This window comes from Somniosus microcephalus, chromosome 15 (genome assembly GCF_052327205.1).
Source record: "Somniosus microcephalus isolate GS21.2 chromosome 15, FLI_Smic_1.0, whole genome shotgun sequence".
Taxonomy (NCBI): domain Eukaryota; kingdom Metazoa; phylum Chordata; class Chondrichthyes; order Squaliformes; family Somniosidae; genus Somniosus; species Somniosus microcephalus.
Genome location: NC_141001.1, coordinates 47,416,016 through 47,438,283, shown reverse-complemented (window position 1 = coordinate 47,438,283; position 22,268 = coordinate 47,416,016). Strand labels below are relative to the sequence as shown.

Sequence of the window (22,268 nt, the reverse complement as noted above, 5' to 3'; positions counted from 1 at the left end):
AGGCGGGGACGGGATACTGAATTAAAGGATCAGCCATGATCTCATCGAATGGCGGAGCAGGCACGAAGGGCCGAATGGCCTACTCCTGCTCCTATCTTCTATGTATCTATGTATCTATGTACGCATGGCAGCGCCATTTACTGCCACGAGGGAAGGCCCTTGGCTGCCGGATAGTAGGTCCAGCTTTGAAGCCGGGAGGATGCTGCACTGTGAACCAGTGTCGCACAGGAATCGGCGGCCCGTAACGGAATCCGTAACATAAATGAGTTTGCCCGCTGAGCCCGCCGCCATAGCTAACTTGCTGTGCTTTTTAGACCTTGTCATCCGTCCGGGAGGACGCGGGCTTGTTGGAGTTTTTTTTGTTTGTTTTCTTGAGGGAAACTGCAAGGAGGCCGACAGCATCGAGCTTTGGCGCCAAAACGGGCGTGGTACGCGCACCATCCTGCTGGGGGCGGGCTGGTTTTCTCTCGTGTGGGGGAAAAGCGCCTCGCGGCTGCACAACCTTGTTGAGTAACAGTAAATATCTTGTCTGCCTCTGCAGCGAGTTCAGCACCGTCTGTGATGGCTGTGTTGGCCAATGCCGCCTGAACCGATTCGGGTAGCTGGCAGAGGAATAGCTCACGGAATAAAAAGCATTGGGGTTCTGCTCCCAACAGCGTGAGCATTTGACTCATCAGCTCTGACAGTTTTGAGTCCCCGAGGCCGGGCATGGAAATAAGCTTGCGTGCCCGCTCCGACTTATTAAGATCAAATACCTGTAGCAAACGGGCTTTAAGCGCTTCGTACTTGCCCTCCTCCGGTGGGCTTCCAAGGATGCTGACGACCCGTGAGGCCGTGGCACTGTCGAGAGCGGCAACCACGTAATAATAACGGGTCGCATCCGCTGTGACCTCCCGGGGAGCGAACTGTGCTTCTGCCTGGAAAAACCATGCTGCTGGCTGCTGTTCCCAGAACTGCGGCAGTTTAAGGGCGATGGCGTTCGTGTTCATCCTTGACGAAAGTTGTCCGACGAGATCGGGGTCACCAATGTAGGAACGGAGGTTCCTAGCTGAATAAAGTATTCAACTGGATGAATCAAATCAACAGGTTTTAATGAACAACGAAGTTAGCAGGGAAACTACAGGAGAAACGGTATACAGGTCTATACAGCTTGCTGGGCACTCGACGACTACTGGAAGATTCTGGAAGCTGACGTCATGACGTCATCACGTTCTTCGCGCCACTGGTGGTCACGTGAGCAGCGTCATGACGTCATCACGTGGAGTGCAGGAAAACACCATACAGTACAGTTAACAGGCAGTTTAAAGGTGCAGTCCGCGGTTGCACTATACTGTAGTTAAAGGGATTATTACCAATTGTTCTGAGACCCTTGGTGGCTCCGCCACAATGTATTAATATTATTGGGTCATTGTTTTACTTATTAAGGCAAAGCATATTTGTCAATGGAACATTTATTTCCCCACAGTGTCACAGCAAACATACTCAGATCAGGAGCCCATGAAAAGATCCCATGAATCAGGTCTGGATTCTAACCTTGGTCTCAAAGAGGTGAAATGCCAATATGTTAATGGTGTGTGCCTCCACCCATACCCCCACCCCCCCCCCCCACCCCCCCCTCCCCCCCAAAAAAAACTGTCCCCTACCTTATCAAATGTTTCCTGTTTGAAAGAGGACAGTACTTACTGGTGCTCGATCTGGAAGTTGAGATGGCCACTGAACCAGTTATTGAAGGAGGATTGTTCAATATTACACGTGGCGTCCAACTGGAGAATCAAAAACAGAATGGTACGTCATTAGACATCCTGAGGGATAATGATCTGAAAACACCTGGCATGCAGGTTGACAGTCAGACTTCAAACTGCTGAAGACGGCCTATAGGCTTGTGCCTCGACACTCCAGCCTGTTGACCACCCACATCAGGTGTCTTGTTGGTACAGTATCAGGACATGAAGCTGGCTGTTGAGTTTATTATAAAGCTACATTCCCTCACTATATTTGTTTTGTTGACATAAGCCAGGCACAATACATAATACAGGTTTGCTGAGTTGAGCTGAATCAGGTTGAATGCAACTTCTCTGTATTGTTGCTCTGCCCAGACCAGCCTGTTTTTCAGGAAGCACTGAGCTGCACATTGACAAACAAACCATCAATGGTGCTTGTTTTGGAAACACATTCTATATCATTACTGTCTTCTAAGGCAAGTTGTTATATTACAGGTACTGACCTCATACTTGTACGGAGTGGCATGGGAGTGAGGAACCAGAGTTATACTGCCAGTTTCTAAATCACTCTCAGCCTAAGAACAACAGCTGTACAGAGCTCTGGTTAGACTCTGTCTGGAGTACAGCATTCCGTTCTGGGTCCCACACCTCAGGAAGGATATGTTGGCCTTGGAGGGGGTGCAGCTCAGATTCACCAGAATAATGCTGGGGCCAAAAGGGTTAAATTATCAGGACAGATTGCATAGACTGGGCTTGTATTCCCTTGAATATAGAAGATTAAGGAGTGATCTGATTGAAGTGTTTAAGATGAGCGAGCGGGAAGCTTAAAAAGGCTTCAGAGACCCAGGTAAGGCCTCAGACTGCAGGTATCGGCGGGAGGCGCGAACGGGAAGCTTAAAAAGGCTTCAGAGACCCAGGTAAGGCCTCAGACCGCGGGTATCGGCGGGAGGCGTGAGCGTGAAGCTTAAAAAGGCTTCAGAGACCCAGGTAAGGCCTCAGACCACGGGTATCGGCGGGAGGCGCGAGCGGGAAGCTTAAAAAGGCTTCAGAGACCCAGGTAAGGCCTCAGACCGCGGGTATCGGCGGGAGGCACGAGCGGGAAGCTTAAAAAGGCGTCAGAGACCCAGGTAAGGCCTCAGACCGCGGGTATCGGTGGGAGGCGCGAGCGTGAAACTTAAAAAGGCTTCAGAGACCCAGGTAAGGCTTACCAGTCTCCAGTCTCGGACCTCAGAGGGAAGGAGAGAGGTAAAAAGTAATCCAAGTGTGATGTCACCAGAAAGCGGGTAAGTGATTGGTTGGTGAGTATTTCTCTCTTTTTTAAGCTTAAACTCTGTGGTTTTTAGTTTCTAAGGTGTGATATTCATCATCTAGAATCGGGGCAGAGGGTATTTAAGAATAATATTAATAAATTTAATTAATTACATAGAATGGGAGATCAGGTGATGTGTTGCTGCTGCAATATGTGGGAGCTGGTGGACACCATTGATGCTCACAGTGATCACATTTGCAGTAAGTGTTGGCTGCTCGAGGAATTCCAGCTCTGTGTTGAAGAGCTGGAGTCCGAGCTTCAAACACTGAGACACATCAGGGAGGGGGAGAGTTACCTGGACTCTGTGTATCAGGAGGTAGTCACACCAATTAGATTAATTAATTCAGATGTAGTCCGTGGCCAGGGTCAGGATGGTGTGACTAGAAGTGAGGCAGGTACGGGGATCCAGGAGGTAGTGTTGGAGGAGCCGCAGCCCTTGCTCTTGTCCAACAGGTTTGAGGCTCTTACTCCCTGTGAGGATGGGAACGGGGACTGCGGGGAGGATGAGCAACCCGGCCACAGCACCGTGGAGCGGGGGGCCATTCAAGTGGGGGGAGATAAAAGAAATGTTGTAGTGGTAGGGGATAGTATCGTTAGGGGGATAAATAGAGTTCTTTGCAGCCGAGAGCGAGAGTCCCGAAGGCTGTGTTGCCTGCCCGGTGCCAGGGTTAAGGACATCTCCTCTGGGCTGGAGAGAAACTTGGAGTGGGAGGGGGGGGATCCAGTTGTCGTGGCCCATGTTGGTACCAACGACATAGATAGGACAAGGAAGGAGGTTCTGCTGAGGGAGTTTGAGCAGCTAGGGGCCAAATTAAAAAGCAGAACCACAAGGGTAATAATCTCTGGATTACTACCTGAGCCACGTGCAAATTTGGCTAGGGTAAATAAAATTAGAGAGTTAAATGCGTGGCTCAAAGCCTGGTGTGGGAGAAATGGGTTTTGCTTCCTGGGGCACTGGCATCAGTACTGGGACAGGAGAGAGCTGTTCCATTGGGACGGACTTCACTTGGCCAGTGCTGGGACTAGAGTCCTGGCGAATTGAATAACTAGGGCTGTAGAGAGGGCTTTAAACTAATTAGTCGGGGGGAGGTTTTAAGAGAGTGAAAAATAAAAATGACAGCGGAGAAGGCAATAGAGCAAGGTAGCAGTGGGGGAATTAAAAACCAGAGCGTGTCAGGAAGGGACAGAATGTACATAATGATAAAGGTAAAGTAGTAAAAGGGGTAAAAGCAGGAATAAATTGTCAGAAAACATATTTGAAAGTTCTTTATCTGAATGCACGCAACATTCGTAACAAAATTGACGAGTTGACGGTACAAATAACTACACATGGGTATGATCTGATGGCCATTACGGAAACATGGCTGCAAGATAATCATGACTGGGAACTAAACATACAAGGGTATTTGACAATTAGGAAGGACAGACAGGAAGGAAAGGGAGGTGGGGTTGCTATGTTAATCAAGGATGGAATCACTGCAATAGTCAGAAATAATATTGGGTCAAAGGATCAGGATAGTGAAATAGTTTGGGTGGAGATAAGGAATAAGAAGGGGAAAAAGTCACTAGTGGGCATAGTCTATAGGCCTCCTAACAGTTGCAACTCTGTTGGTCGAAGTATAAATCAGGAAATAGTTGGGGCTTGTAATAAGGGAACAGCTATAATCATGGGGGATTTTAACTTTCATATTGACTGGACTAATCAAATTGGGCATGGCAGCCTTGAGGAAGAGTTCATAGAGTGTATTAGGGATGGGTTCCTTGAGCAGTATGTAACTGAACCAACCAGGGGGCAGGCAATCTTAGATCTGGTCCTGTGTAATGAGACAGGATTATTAAAAAATGTCCTAGTAAAGGATCCCCTTGGAATGAGTGACCATAGTATGGTTGAATTCCAAATTCAGTTTGAGGGTGAGAGAGTTGGATCTCAAACCAGCATACTGAGCTTAAATAAAGGAGACTATGAAGGTATGAGAGTAGAATTGACTAAAGTGGACTGGGAAAACAGATTAAAGTGTAAGACGGTACAAGAGCAGTGGTCTACATTCAAGAAGATATTTCACATCTTTCAAGATAAATATATTCCACTGAGGAAAAAGGGGAGTAAAAGAAAAGACAGCCATCCGTGGCTTAGTAAAGTAATAAAGGATAGTATCCGACTGAAAACAAGGGCATATAAAGTAGCCAAATCTAGTGGGAGGATAGAAGATTGGGAAGCATTTAAAAGCCAGCAAACAATAACTAAAAGATTAATTAAGAAAGGGAAGATAGATTATGAAAGTAAACTAGCAAAAAATATAAAAACAGATAGCAAGAGTTTCTACAGCTATATAAAAAGAAAAAGGGTGGCTGAAGTGAACGTTGGTCCCTTAGAGGATGGGACCGGGAAACTAGTGGTGGGGAACATGGAGATGGCAAAGATGCTGAACAAATATTTTGTATCAGTCTTTACAGTAGAGGACACTAAAAATATCCCAACACTGAACAAACAGGGGGCAATGGGGGGGAGGAGCTAAAGACGATTAAAATCACGAAGGAGATGGTACTCAGTAAAATAATGGGACTTAAGGCAGATAAATCCCCCGGACCTGATGGCCTACATCCTAGGGTCTTGAGAGAAGTGGCGGTAGGGATTGTGGATGCATTGGTGATTATTTTCCAGAACTCCCTGGACTCAGGAAAGGTCCCGGCAGATTGGAAAACTGCTAATGTAACACCCTTATTTAAGAAGGGAAGTAGACAAAAAGCTGGAAACTATAGACCAGTTAGCCTAACATCTGTGGTTGGCAAAATGTTGGAGTCCATTATTAAGGAAACAGTAACAGAGCATTTGGATCAACATAATTTAATAGGACAGAGTCAGCATGGTTTTATGAAGGGGAAGTCATGTTTGACAAATTTGCTCGAATTCTTTGAGGATGTAACATACAGGGTGGATAAAGGGGAACCAGTGGATGTAGTGTATTTGGACTTCCAAAAGGCATTTGACAAGGTTCCACACAAAAGATTACTGATCAAGATAAGAAATCACGGGATTGGGGGTAATATACTGGCATGGGTGGAAGATTGGCTATCTAACAGAAAACAAAGAGTTGGGATAAATGGTTCATTCTCGGGCTGGCAATCAGTAACTAGTGGTGTTCCGCAGGGGTCAGTGCTGGGACCCCAACTCTTTACAATCTATATTAACGATTTGGAGGAAGGGACCGAGTGCAACATATCCAAGTTTGCCGACGATACAAAGATAGGAGGGAAAGCAGTGAGTGAGGAGGACATAAAAAACCTGCAAAAGGACATAGACAGGCTAAGTGAGTGGGCAGAGATTTGGCAGATGCAATATACTGTTGGAAAGTGTGAGGTTATGCACTTTGGCAGAAAAAATCAAAGAGCAAGTTATTATCTAAATGGAGAGAAACTGCAAAGTGCTACAGTACAAAGGGATCTGGGGGTCCTGGTGCATGAAACACAAAAAGTTAGTATGCAGGTGCAGCAGGTGATCAGGAAGGCCAATGGAATCTTGGCTTTTATTGCAAGGGATGGAGTATAAAAACAGGGAAGTCTTGCTGCAGTTATACAGGGTATTGGTGAGGCCACACCTGGAATACTGCGTGCAGTTTTGGTTTCCATATTTAAGAAAAGATATACTTGCTCTCGAGGCGGTTCAGAGAAGGTTCACTCGGTTGATTCCGGAGGTGAGGGGGTTGACGTATGAGGAAAGGTTGAGTAGGTTGGGACTCTACTCATTGGAGTTCAGAAGAATGAGAGGCGATCTTATCGAAACATATAAGGTTGTGAGGGGGCTTGATCGGGTGGATGCGGTGAGGATGTTTCCACTGATGGGTGAGACTAGAACTAGGGGGCATAATCTAAGAATAAGGGGCTGCCCTTTCAAAACTGAGATGAGGAGAAACTTCTTCACTCAGAGGGTAGTAAATCTATGGAATTTGCTACCCCAGAGAGCTGTGGAAGCTGCAACATTAAATAAATTTAAAATGGAGATAGACAGTTTCCTAGCAGATAAGGGAATTAGGGGTTACGGGGAGAGGGCAGGGAAGTTGTGGAGATATAGAATATCCTGTATAGTTTTGTGTCAGTCTTGCAAAGTATGATGGGATAGTTGACATGGGTTAAAAGTTTAAGTATTGAAATAGCTGATGCAATACTGTTGGAACACGGCCAGAACAGAATGTGCTAGGTACCAAAACCGTTCCCAAGGTGCAGCCTGTAACTGAACAATGTAAGAGGAATAGGAGTAAGTCTGTGGTAACAGATGTCTTTGTGTATATGGCGATAATTAACTTATGAACGTACAGGAATGTGACAAGATGTTCTATTCATTGTTCTTGTGCATGAAACGGTTTGATGTATGATAATGATGTGTCAATCAGGAGTTGTTTACTTCACTGTATAAATATAGAGCCCGAATGCGTGCTCGTTGGAGTTGTCGCCTCAGCCATTGTCTGAGACACGCTTCCCTTGTGCAATTAAAAACATTAAAGTGTTACTTTTCTGACGGAACCCAGTGTCTAGAGTCTTACTCGGAGTCGAGATTTCGACAGTATTACTTGGAGGTTCCACCGAGATCGCTTGCTGTTGGCTGGTGAGTAAACGGATGGAATCATTGTGCTTGCCTGGGGACGGTTCTCTACTGGCCAGTTAAAGAGATTCCTCCTTTGGCACGCTCTAAATGTGTTCTGTTTGCCACTACCCACAGTACTGCGATCAGTTAAAACTCATGTTTCTGGGCTTAGTACACATCTCGCGATTGTTTCCTCTTTCAGGATATGGAACAGAGGAACCACGCTTGAGGATCTGAATCCTGAAACACCGTCGAGAAAAGGAAAAGTAAAGGTACCTAGATAAGGATAAGAAAGCGCTATAGAAGTAAGACTGCAGCAGGTAAAGAGGGGAGAAAGAGAGAGAGTCCCTCAGCAGGGTTAGAATCCCTGAAAAGCCAGGGATAGGAAGTCCCGCGGCAGAACGTATCGTTTAGGAATTGATTGTTGTATTTTTACAAGGACTTGCATTAGCCCTGCATCTTTTTCCTCCGGTGAGATACCTTCCACGAGGGTTCGTGTCCCTCGCATTAAAGCATAAGGATTTTACATAAATATAGAGATTAAGGACTTGGTCTGTAGGGGCGTACAACGCAGACCGAGATATAGTTGAAGTAAGTTAATAATTGCTACAACCATTGTTTACTGTTTACTTGTTGATTGTTGGTGAGATTGTTAAGAATGGGCGCCCGTACAAGCAAACCACCCGAGAAAGGCACACCAGCAGCCTTTATGCTTAAAAATTGTGGTCAGTCATCTATCGATCATCTACCAAATTGGTCCAAATGGATGATAAGTAAAGCTAGACCCTTTCCCCCAGATGGTTCATTTAACATAGAAAGAATTACTTGCCTCGAGGAATGTTTAATGGACAAGAGAGAAATAGAGAACAGCCAGATAAAGAGACTGCCTCTATGTTTGTTGAGTCAGAAGAAAAAAAAGAAAAAAATTACCCCGAAGAAACACCTTTCTCCTCTATTATGGTAGGACAACAAGGTAACTATAGAAGGATGAATAGAGGGGAATATAGAGGGAGACGTGGTAGAGGAAGAGGGTATGGACGATCTGGTAATTGTTACAATTGCAGACACCCCGGACATTGGGCAAACCAATGCCCTGCGAAAAATCGTCAGAAACAAACCTCCAATAATGGACCTCCATTAGAGAATAAAGGTCCTAATTTCACCGTCCATAACCCTTTTTCGGACCAGTCAGGAGGTTACCCTACAAATGGACAGGGATTTAGGAGAAATAGAGATCAGAATTACTGACTGACACCAGCAGCCCCAGGTGCCACAGACCACCAAATGCCCGTTGTTTCTTTAAATTCACGCAGCGAACCTGAAATTAAAATGCAAATAGCTGGGAGACCTATGTCATTTTAGTAGATACAGGAGTAACCTTTTCGGTGTTAGGGAAAGGATATTCTGAAGGAATGCCTATTAATGGGAAAAAGACCCCGATAGCTGGATTGGCTGGAATACTACAACGCTTGAATCAATCGACTCCCCTCACAGTAAAAGTAGAAGAATTGAGGAAGAACACTCCTTTCTGTTATCAGGAGATGTCTCTATGAATTTATGTGGAAGAGACTTGCTGTGCAAAATGAATGCTACAATCATTTGCTCCCCATCAGGAGTAACGGTAGAAATCCCAGTAGGTAAGGCATATGCGTACCCAGTAACAGAAATAAAACACCCTGTTCTTTACGCATGGGAAATTGCTGACCCAAGTTTGAGTCCCGAACTTGTCAGTCTGTTAGGAGCGTGGGGATTCATTACAAGCTCCATAAAACAATACCAGGAATCCCTGAAACTAGGGAAATGGCATTTAAAATTGCACTGCACGGCCTGTTATGACAAAACAGGACAAGATTTCACGATTCAAAACTTTTATCAGCCGTTTTAAAATTTAAAATACCTCCTAACTATTAGACAAATTTTCATCGGCCCAGAAGGCGTTGCAGCCTTAATTAACCTCTCACAAGCTACGAAGGCACTCTACAAGGTCAATGATGCCGATCCTCACTATACTCTTGCAGTAGCCAAATTTCACCATTCTAAAGATTTAGGACCTATGGTAAAGCGTATGGGCTCTTTACCCACCTCGAAAACTTGGTGTAGGGGTGGCGCCACACTTACAGAATACGGAGATAAGGGATTTTCCGTTAGATTAAATCAGAAAATAACTTTCGACGGACTCCTGACAAGAGAAGAAAAATTGGAAGCAAGAACGTGGCTATGCCAAGAGGCTGAAACGCTTTTAAAACAAGTACCCGATATTTTGTGGGCAAAACACCCAAACGAAGTGGGAAAGATGTATACTGCGCAGCCCTATAAAGTTACAATTAATCCAGCTGCACCATTACCCAAAAGGTCACAGTATCCATTGTCAGAGAAAGCAGAAAAAGGAATTGAGCCAGTGATGGAATCATTGTTAAAACAGGGAATTAACGCCGGATAGATTAAAGGTCGTTTGCAACACACCGTTGCCAAAGACTAAAAGAGAAATGAAGCATTTTCTAGGAATGACTGGCTATTGTAGACAATGGATATTGAACTATTCAGAAATAACCAGACCACTATTGGACATGAGCATGTCATCACTTCCGGAAGAATTAAATTGGATACCTGAGTCACAGGACGCCTTTCGTCAACTGAAATAAGCCATGGTTTCAGCCCCAGCGTTGGGACTGCCAGACTATGCTAAACCCTTTAATCTATTTGTCCACCAAAAATCTGGCTTTGCCCAATCAGTCCTGACACAGTTACATGGGGATAAGCAACGACCGGTAGCTTTCTTTAGTATTCAGTTGGATCCAGTGGCAAGAGGATTACACAACACCTTACCTCCGCCAGAGCCACTAAATACGAAGTTGAATTGTCGTCAAATCCGAGACTGATAATCAAAAGATGCACCACTCTAAACCCAGCTACATTATTGCCAACAGAGGAAGATGGAGATCCACATTCATGTGAAGAAGTTACGCAATCAGTTTCGAAACCTCGTATCGATCTAACCGATGTTCCCCTGTCCAGCCCAGACTTGTTTATTGAAGGACATTGTGCCTCGCTTTGGGATACCAGCAAAACTGTCAAGTGACAATGGATCCCACTTTACGGGGACAGTGATCAAGGAACTATGCAAAGCCTCCGGCATTTCCGCTACCTCCAAAGTGATCCCACCACCAAACGTATCTTCCCCTCCCCTCCCCTTTCAGCATTCCGCAGGGACCGCTCTCTCCGAGACACCCTAGTCCACTCCTCTATCACCCCAAACAGCCCTTCCCCTTCGCCTGGCACCTTCCCGTGCAAGCGGAGGAGATGTAACACCTGCCCCTATACCTCCCCCCTCCCCACTGTCCAGGGCCCCAAACACCCCTTCCAGGTGAAACAGCGATTTACTTGTACTTCTCGCAATCTAGTATACTGTATTCGCTGCTCACGATGCGGTCTCCTCTACATTGGGGAGACCAAACGCAGATTGGGTGACCGCTTTGCGGAACACCTCCGTTCAGTCCGTAAGGGTGACCCCGAGCTTCCGGTCGCCTGTCATTTCAATTCACCGCTCCATTCCCACTCGGACCTCACCGTCCTTGGCCTCTTGTACTGTTCCACGGAAGCTCAACGTAAACTCGAGGAACAGCACCTCATCTTCCGATTAGGCACTCTGCAGCCTTCCGGTCTCAACAATTTCAGATCATAACCTCGGCCCCTATTTCATTTTTACTTATATTTTTCCACTCCTTTCCTCCCCCCCCCCCTTTCCTTTTGTTTCTCTCTCACACCTGGCAGCTATCTTTTGCCCTGCCAGTACACTTTACACCCAATCCCAGCCTATTACCATCTCGTCTAGCTTCTAATCTCTTTTACTTCTTTTGGTTCTTTTATTCTTTTGTCCGATTGCAGCCCTGCCTTCGATCCAGTTCCTTTTCTCTCCAGTTTTGAAGAAGGGTCAAACCCGAAACGTCAACTCAAATTTCTCTCCACGGATGTTGCCTGACCTGCTGAGTTTTTCCAGCATTTTCTGTTGTTATTTTGGATTTCCAACATCTGCAGTATTTTGCTATCGTACTATGCAAAGCCTTACAGATTAACCAGCACCTTCATTGCAGTTATCATCCACAGTCGGCTGGACTGGTGGAAAGATACAATGGGATGCTGAAAAATAAGCTTGCAAAACTGTGTAAAGAAACTGGACTTAAATGGGTTGAATTGTTGCCCATAGCTTTAATGACAATGCGGTCTGCTACCAACAGAACTACAGGATTGTCGCCTTATGAGATCGTCATGGGAAGACCACAGAGATTGCCCTTTTTGGCACCTTTAACAGCTAGACAAATGGACATTCATAAAATGGAGGAAGATATGTTGAGTTATTGTATTGCACTAACCAAATGCATTTCTAGTTTCCATCAACAGGTAAAGGAAGCCCAGGTCGACCCCGCTGAAGGAAAGTGCCATACTTTCGAGCCAGGAGATAACGTCTACATAAAAATTTTAAGCGAAAGAATAGCCTTCAACCCAGATTTGAGGGACCCTTCCAGGTACTCCTGACCACAAACACCGCTGTAAAAGTAAAGGAGCGACCAACATGGATACACGCGTCCCATTGTAAGAAGGCATTAGTTGGAGACGATACACTGTCAAGATGAACTGGATTTGGACTCTAATAAGACTGTTCCTTTGTTAACGATAATTGAAACTGCCATATGTGTTGTGTATGTACCTTTAAGGGAATAACTGGTCTCAGACTGCAGTACCGGCAGTGACCACCCCTGTATAAAAGGCCCTAGCAGGCTTCTGTAGTTTCAGTTTCCAGGTTGTCTCCATTCAGTAAAGACTTGTTATAATCAACTCCTGCAGTCCGTGTCTCAATTATACACGGACACAATACTGGCGACGAGTAAGAAACGAACTTACCTGCAACTTGGCAGCACCTCAGATGATGTTATTGAAGGTCGAAGCCAGAAGAAAGAAAAAAAAATAATCCAAAGAAACTCGAGAAACGGGCGTCGGCCGTGGGCAACCGCCCTCTAAATCATCGAATTGAAAAGTGCAGGAGAGACTGTCGAGAGCCAGGTTTGGTCTCCAGTCTGTGGTTTCCCAGCTAATCGGGCTGGTGGCAGGCAGTGCACTGATCCTTCCTGGGCTGCGGCGGGCAAGAGCTCGATCGGGTGGCTCTGCAACGGGGCCGGGCAGCGAGTCGGGAAGCAAAGAGAGAGAGGGTGGAGCACACAGGGCGCGGCTGGTGCTTCACAGCCGGGCAGTGTTCGGACCTAAGAAGAGGGAGGGAAGTGTCCCAGAGGGTCCGCTCCACGACGGGAACGGTTCTTCAATTAACGGAGCAAATATTGAAGCGCGATAGAAAAATAAAAATACCGCGGAGAGCAGCGTTGGCAGCAGCGGCAGCGGCGGGAAAGCGCGGGAGGCGCCATCTTAACTTGGCGGGGAAGAAGGAAAAGCGCGGGAGGCGCCATTTTGATCCATCGGGGACAAAGGTAAAGTGCGGGAGGTGCCACCTTAGATTTTCAAGATGCCAAAGACTGGCGATATCACTGCCTTCGATAATGCAATAGAAGACTGGACCACGTATGTGGAAAGAGTCGAGGTATATTGCAAGGCAAACGAAATAGCCGATGAGAAAAAGGCATCGGTATTGCTAAATTTAATGGGCGCAAGAATGTACGGCCTATTGCGGGACCTGATTACTCCAGCCAAACCGAAGACGAAGAGTTTTAATGAAATTGTTGCTATCCTACAGGAACACCTAAATCCTACACCGCCGCTGATAGCAGAAAGATTTAAATTCCACAGGAGAAATCAGCATAAAAATGAGAGCAATGCTGATTACCTTACGGAACTACGCAAGCTATCAAAGCACTGCCAGTTCGGAGCAGGACTGGCAGATACCTTACGGGACAAATTTGTCGGTGGACTCCTGAGTGAAGGAACCCAGAAGAGGTTACTCTCAGAGAAAGAGCTGACGCTAGATAAGGCTTTCAGCATGGCAGTATCGTACGAAGCAGCAGCAAGGGGAGCTGCGGAAATACAACAAAAGCCACAGGAATACGGTACCCACGAAATGACATGGGGATTTGCAAAATGTTATCGCTGCGGCAGAACAAACCATGACCAGAAGGACTGCTGGTCCAAGGACAAAATATGCAGGCAATGTGGAAAGATGGGACACATTGCATGAGTTTGCAGGTCTGGGAAGAAGACCAACGACAACAAAAAGGCTACTAAGGAACCGTACAGGAAAGTACAAAAGATGACGGACAGTAGTTCCGAAGACCAGATGAGCGATAGTGAATCCGGGAACAAGAGACTAAGCTGTCTCAAACTTCACAAAGTAATCGCAAAAGAGGATCACCGAACCATTTGGGTCACCCTCACGATAGCAGGGTCGCAAGTCAAAATGGAATTGGATACAGGATCAGCTCTAACCGTCATGAATCGACGAGGCTACGAGCGGCTATTCTCACACATACCCTTGAGAGAGACATCCATTGTCTTGAGGACGTATACGGGGGAAAAAGTATACCCCAGAGGAAAAATAAGGGTGCCTGTCGAACACAACGGCAAAAAAATACGGAAATTTTATCTCTACATTCTGCAAGATGGTGGACCACCGTTATTGGGACGTGAATGGATCAGAAAGATAAGTTTAGACTGGCACTCCATTCAGGCACTGACGGTGGCTGGTAAAAAGGATGACGACGTCACTCCTGGACGATTGTCAACAATCTTAGCTGACGCCAAAGAGGTATTTCAACAAGAACTGGGCACTCTTAAAGGCGTAACCGCCTCGATAAAAATAGAGGAGAATGCAATTCCCAAGTTTTTCAAAGCAAGACCGGTACCATATGCAACTCGCCCAGCCGTCGAGGCAGAGCTGGAGAATCTGAAGAAGGCAGGCGTGTTATCTAAGGTAGACTGGAGCGAGTGGGCGACACCCATCGTTCCTGTCATGAAGAAAATGTTAAACAATAAGTCTGAGGAGCCAAGGAAGGTTCGCATCTGTGGGGACTTCAAGGTGACGGTGAACCCAGTCCTTCACACAGTACAATATCCTCTTCCAAGGATAGAAGATATCTTCGCCTCACTATCTAGAGGGAAGCGTTTTACAAAAATTGACCTAGCACAAGCATATTTGCAGATGGAGGTTGAAGAATCCTCTAGGAAGTATCTCACGATAAACACTCACAAAGGTCTTTACCAGTATAATCGACTGGTATTCGGAGTAGCATCAGCTCCGGCGATATGGCAAAGAGCGATGGAACAAGTCCTGCAAGGGATTCCGGGGACTCAGTGTTACTTGGACGACATCCTAGTGACAGGTGAAGATGACAGTGAACACCTTGCCAACCTAGAGCAGGTGCTCACTAGACTACGTGAACATGGGCTACGAGCCAATCGCCCTAAGTGCGAGTTTTTTAAGAAACAGATATCGTATTGTGGCCACGTGATTGATGAAGAGGGGTTGCATAAGTCCCCTGACAAAATTGAAGCGGTAGTTAAGGCTCCAGCACCTGAAAATGTGTCGCAACTGAGGTCATTCCTCGGATTGGTGAATTACTACCATAAGTTTTTGCCGAATTTGTCCACAATTCTGCATCCACTGAACGCCCTACTACGAACAGGAGTAGCATGGAAATGGAGCGATGAATGTAAGCGGGCCTTTCAGAAGAGTAAGGACCTAATCACTTCAAGGGAAGTATTGGCTCACTACAACCCATCACTACCGATAAGACTGGCGTGTGATGCGTCTCCCTACGATGTTGGGGCGGTACTGTCACATAAATTCCTTGATGGTTCAGAGAGGCCGATAGCTTTTGCGTCACGCTCGTTAACTTCAGCCGAGCGTAACTACACCCAGATTGACAGAGAGGCCCTCAGCCTGGTGTGGGGGGTGAAGAAGTTCAATCACTACCTGCGCGGTCAGAAATTTACTCTACTAACTGATCATCAACCTCTCGTCTCCATTTTCAACCCTCAGAAGGGCGTACCGATAATGACGGCACAACGGCTACAGAGGTGGTCCCTTTTCCTAGGGGCACACCAATATGACATCGAGTACAAAGGACCTAAACAGCATGGGAATGCTGATGGATTGTCGCGCCTACCGTTGCCGATGGTGGAAGAAGAACTGGCAGTGGATCCAGTGGAGTTATTCCACTCGACTATAGTCGAATGTCTCCCTGTGACGAATGCAAACATAGAAAAGGAAACACGAAATGACCCGACACTCTCCTGGGTCTATGATTTAATGGTGAAGGGATGGCCAGCACATGGCGAACCACTGCTGCCAGCATTCTCGCCGAGAAGAGAACAGCTGTCAGTGTGCAGAGGAACCTTGATGTGTGGATCCAGAGTAGTAATTCCAACCAAATTGAAGGATAGAGTGCTCAATGAGCTTCATGAGTGTCATCTGGGAGGGGTAAAAATGAAGAACTTAGCCAGAGCGTTTGTGTGGTGGCCGGGAATCGATAGAGAAATCGAAGAGATGACCAAGAGCTGTACAGGATGCCAGAAGGTCCAAAACGCCCCACCACAAGCCCCTCTACATCCATGGGAGTGGCCCTCATCTCCATGGCAAAGGGTGCACATTGATTTTGCTGGTCCCTTTATGGACTCGATGTTTTTAATTGCGGTGGATGCACATTCAAAGTGGCCAGAGGTAATAAAAATGTCCTCAACCACCACAGAAAAAACTATCACAGTCTTATGAACCATATTCGCCAGAAATGGGCTGCCTGAACAGATTTGCTCCGACAGTGGACCACAGTTTGTGTCTGAAGAGTTCCGGAGGTTCTTAAAGAACAATGGTGTTAAGCATTACACATCCGCCCATATCATCCAGCCACCAATGGATTGGCTGAGAGGTTCGTTCAAACATTCAAGAGGCTATCAAGGCAATGTGTAATGAAGACATACCCCTACAACACAAGATGGATAACTTCTTGTTTGCCTACCGGAATGCGACACATGCGGTTACCAACCAAACTCCAGCCATGATGTTCTTCAATCGAAGACTACGATGCCGCTTGGATTTGGTTAAGTCAAACGTCAGAAGAGATGTGGAGAACAGGCAGTTTCAGAATATGAATGAAAGGCCGACCAGGAGTTTTAAGATAGGTCAACCAGTTCTGGCCCAGGACTACCGCACAGAGAAATGGCAGCCAGGAACGATCTGTGCACGGCAAGGACCTCTAATGTATACCGTGGACGTTGGAGAGAGCATTGTAAGACGCCATGCTGACCAGATTCTAGAGTCACTGGAAAACGTCAACTCCACACCACGATCTGATACACCTGGCGATGAAACCGAAGTACCAATTGCATCTACCGCAGAATCGGTGATATTGGAAGCAGACGAACCAAACAACGACATTGATCCCGACGCAACCTTGCCAGAAGAACCTGATATCCCAAAGAGGCGCTATCTGTGGTGTATGTGCCTTTAAGAGCCCCAGGTGTGCGTAATGCCGGTAATTGCCACTTGGGCTATATAAGCCTGTGTATTGTGTATATCCTTTAGAACCCCCCCCCCCAGACTTGCTTAGTAAATACCTATGAACCAACTCCTGTCTTCAGTGTCTTTATCTACACACGGACACTACAGTGGCGACGAAGTGGAAACGGACCTCAAGGACATCGATTCCTCCGGCGTCCAGAAGACTGAAGGAAGTAAGAGAAACTGTGGTTTCACCAGCTGGCCAAGCTGGTGGCAGGTACTGCGCTAATCCTTCCTGGGCGTCAGGCTGGGGCTCCAGCGGCGGGCTCTACAGCTGAGACAGGCAGCGAAATCGGAGGCAAGCAATAACGGACTGGGAGGGAGCACTCGGGAGACGGCCAGCGTGGCAAGCAGGTCAGCGTTCAGACCTCCGTCGGGAACAAGTCTCCAACAGTGAATAAACGGAAACTGCAGTAAAACAGCGTTGTTATCGGCAGCAGCGGCGGGAAAGCGCGGGAAGCGCCATATCTTTGCTACAGAAAAAAAAAAAGCGCGGGAAGCGCCATATCTTTTCTGAAATGCCTAAATCTGGTAATATTGATGCTTTTGATAGCGAAATAGAGGATTGGACCACATACGTGGAAAGAGTAGAGGTATATTGCACTGCAAATGGAATAGAAGATGAAAAAAAAGCTTCAGTACTTCTGAACTTAATGGGCATGAAGACATACGGGCTGTTACGAAACTTAATCACTCCAGCCAAACCAAAGGACAAGAATTTTAAAGAAATTGTTGATACCCTGCAGGAGCACTTAAACCCAACACCGCTGCTGATAGCGGAACGATTCAAGTTCTTCAAGAGAAATCAACACAAGAATGAAAGTAACGCTGATTACCTAACCGAATTAAGAAAGCTATCAAAGTACTGCCAATTCGGGGCAGGACTATCGGATTATCTTCGAGACAAGTTCGTTTGCGGTCTCTTAAGTGAAGGAACACAAAAAAGACTGCTTTCTGAAAAAGATTTAACATTGGACAAAGCTTTCAGTATGGCTGTATCATACGAAGCAGCAGCAAAAGGAGCTGCAGAGATACAACAAAAGACGCAGGACTTCGGCACCCATGAAATGACACAGGGGTTCGGAAGATGTTATCGCTGCGGCAGATCCACCCATAAGCAGAGGGACTGCTGGTTCAAGGGCAAAGCATGCAGGCAATGCGGGAAGATTGGACACATTGCACGGGTATGCCAATCTGGACAAAATAAATCCACTGACAGAAAACAAAAAATCAATAAAGAAAAGTACAGGAAGGTACAAATGATGACGGACAGTAGCTCCGAAGACCAGAAGAGTGATAGCGACTCCAGAAACAAGAGACTAAGTTGTCTCAAATTACATAATGTACTTGCCAAAGAGGATTACCAAACCATTTGGGTTACCCTCACAATAGCAGGGTCCCCAGTTAAAATGGAGCTAGATACAGGATCAGCTCTAACCGTAATAAATCGACGAGATTACGAGAGGCTATTTTCGCATATACCTCTAAAAGACACATCCATTATCTTAAAAACATATACGGGGCAGAAAGTATACCCCAAAGGAAAAATAAGGGTGCCTGTTGTATACAACGGCAAAGAAATACAGAAGTTGTATTTATACATTCTACAAGATGGTGGTCCACCGTTGTTGGGACGTGAATGGATCAGGAAGATACGTTTAGACTGGCACTCCATTCAGGCACTGACGGTGACCAGTAAGGAAAAAAACAATGATGACATCATACCTGAACGATTAAAAGACATCTTGGCCAACGCCAAAGAAGTGTTTCAAGAGAAACTAGGAACCTTGAAAGGCATCACTGCCTCAATAAAAGTGAAATTCCCAAATTTTTTAAGGCAAGACCGGCGCCATACGCAATACGTCCAGCAGTCGAGGCAGAGCTGGAGAATTTGGAAAAGGCAGGCGTATTATCCAAAATAGATTGGAGCGAATGGGCAACACCCATCGTTCCAGTCATGAAAAAAACATTGAAAAATAACTCTGAGGAACAGAGAAAAATTCGCATCTGTGGTGACTTCAAGGTGACTGTAAACCTGGTCCTTCACACAGTACAGTATCCTCTTCCGAGGATAGAAGATATTTTCGCCTCACTATCCGGAGGGAAATGTTTCACCAAAATTGACTTGGCACAGGCATATCTACAGATGGAGGTTGAGGACGCCTCTAAAAAGTATCTCACAATAAACACACACAAAGGCCTGTACCAGTACAATCGACTGGTTTTTGGAGTAGCATCAGCTCCAGCTATCTGGCAAAGAGCTATGGAGCAAGTCCTGCAAGGGATTCCGGGGACTCAATGCTACCTAGACGACATCCTTGTAACAGGAGAAAACGACAACGAGCACCTTGCCAATTTGGAGCAGGTGCTCACTAGGCTGAAAGAACGGGGCCTACGAGCAAATCGCCCCAAGTGCGAATTTTTCCAAAATCAGATATCATATTGTGGCCACATAATTAATAAGGAAGGGTTGCATAAGTCACCTGAAAAAATTGAAGCAGTTATAAAAGCCCCAGCACCTGAAAATGTTTCACAATTAAGGTCATTCCTGGGATTAATAAATTACTATCATAAATTTTTACCGAACTTATCAACTATTCTACACCCTCTTAATGATCTTCTACAGACAGGAGTGATTTGGAAATGGAACGAAGACTGTAAACGTGCCTTCCATAAATGTAAAGACTTAATCACACCCGAAGAAGTTTTGGCTCATTACAACCCATCACTACCAATCAGACTGGCGTGCGATGCATCCCCTTACGGCATAGGAGCAGTATTATCCCATAAATTCCCTGACGGCTCAGAACGGCCGATAGCTTTTGCGTCACGCTCATTAAACTCAGCTGAGCGTAACTATGCCCAAATAGACAGGGAAGCACTCAGCCTGGTATGGGGAGTGAAGAAATTCAACCATTACCTACACGGACAAAAATTTACCTTGTTGACTGACCATCAACCCCTCATCTCCATATTCAACCCTAAAAAAGGTGTTCCCATTATGACAGCACAAAGGCTACAGAGGTGGTCCCTTTTTCTAGGGGTACACCAATACAACATAGGATACAAAGGGTCAAAACAGCATGGGAATGCTGACAGTTTATCGCGCCTACCGTTGCCAACGATAGAAGAGGCACCTACAGTAGACCCAGTAGAGATATTCCACTCTACCATAGTGGAATGTCTACCAGTGATAAATTCTGCCATTGAAAGGGAGACAAGAAATGACCCGACTCTCTCACGGGCCTACGATTTAACAGTGAAGGGATGGCCAGCACATGGCGAACGTCTGTTGCCAGCATTCTCGCAAAGAAGAGAACAGCTGTCAGTGTGCCGAGGAACCTTGATGTGTGGATCCAGAGTGGTGATTCCACCCAAACTCCAGGATAAAGTGCTAAAGGAGCTTCACGAGGGGCATCTGGGTGGAGTGAAAATGAAGAACCTAGCTAGGGCATTTGTATGGTGGCCAGGTATCGATGGAGACATCGAAGACATGACCAAGAGCTGCCTAGGATGCCAGAAGGTCCAAAACGCTCCGCCACAGGCCCCTCTACATCCATGGGAGTGGCCCTCATCTCCCTGGCAAAGGGTGCACATCGACTTTGCTGGTCCATTTATGGACTCAATGTTCTTAATCGCAGTTGATGCACACTCCAAGTGGCCGGAGGTAATAAAGATGTCCTCCACCACCACGGAAAAAACCATCACAGTATTAAGGACCATATTTGCCAGGAATGGGCTGCCGGAACAGATATGTTCTGATAATGGACCACAATTTGTGTCCGAAGAATTCAGAAAGTTCTTAAAGAACAATGGGGTAAAGCACTACACGTCCGCCCCATACCATCCCGCCACCAATGGATTGGCTGAAAGGTTTGTTCAGACCTTCAAGAAGGCCATAAAGGCCATGGGTAATGAAGACATTGAAATAAAGAATAGATTTGCCTTTCTAATCTAGGCTTTATTAACTTTAAAATCCTGTAGCACATCTTTCCACACCCAGTCCCAACTAAAGCTGGAAAGAACTGAATTTAAGATGGCCACCACAAATCACATGACATCAACTACCAATGAGATTACAGCATATATCCCAAGGCAGGAAACAAAAAACCAATCACAATACTTCTTACTAAACATAAAGAATAATCACCACATTCACCCCCCCTTTTAAAATATACTCCAACCTAAATAACCTTTACAATTTATAATTAATTATTTACAACTAAAACTATGCACAGACAAGAATAAAACTAGTCAACATGACACAATACTAAGTGAACAACAACAAATAGTAACATTGCACATAAGTATTAAGTACCTCTCAACTAAAACAATATAATATAATATTTCAACAATTTTAAAACATTACTATCAATTTAAAAGTCCATTTTCAATCGGTCGACCGGATATCTTGTTCGTGTCGACCTCCTTAACCTTGGTGAAATTCCTTGCCCTCCCACACCAGGAGACACAGAAGTATCTTCTGCAGGAAGGCTATCCATATCCCGATTTTCAATGGTTTCCGGATTAGAAATCCCATCAGAAGGTAAACTGGGACGGTCATAAACATCCATCGAGGGCTGACTAATAGAAGTATAATTATCTGCAATCGGATTGGAAATATTCGTAGTATCTGTAACAGCATCCACATTATCTGAATCATGACTATTGTTAATATCCTCAGAAGAGGGCTGGCCACCACAAGGAGCCAAGTCTTTAATTGAAACGGTACTTTCTTTCCCATCTTGGAATCGAATATGAGCATATTGGGAATTTGCCTCCAACAGCTCCACCTCCTCCACTAAAGGATCATATTTTGACAATCTAACATGGCGTCGAAGCAGCACAGGTCCCTGCATAGTAAGCCATGAAGGTACCGAATATCCCATAGTAGATCTCCGCGGATAGTTAAAGAGCCTTTCATGGGGGGTCACATTAGTAGCCGTTGAAAGCAATGATCTAATGGAATGCAGGGCATCAGGCAGTACCATTTCCCACTGTGTATTCTTAAGGTTCCGGGATGTCAAAGCCAACATAACTGCCTTCCAGATCACCCCATTGTATCGTTCGCACTGTCCATTACCCTGGGGATTATACGGGGTAGTTCTACTAGTAGAAATTCCCCGACTCTGAAGGTATTCCTTCAACTGGGAAGACATAAAA

General features: G+C 45.8%; 1 protein-coding gene across 1 annotated transcript in view; it reads right to left on the bottom strand.

The window, feature by feature from the left end:
* LOC147106706 (acyl-CoA 6-desaturase-like) overlaps nucleotides 1–22,268 on the bottom strand; it is an 80,660-nt gene that overhangs the window by 5,682 nt on the left and 52,710 nt on the right. The window contains exon 6 of the mRNA XM_086008506.1: nucleotides 1,684–1,763. Within this exon, the coding sequence (XP_085864632.1) occupies nucleotides 1,684–1,763 (80 nt within the window). The remainder of the gene's footprint in view (nucleotides 1–1,683; nucleotides 1,764–22,268) is intronic.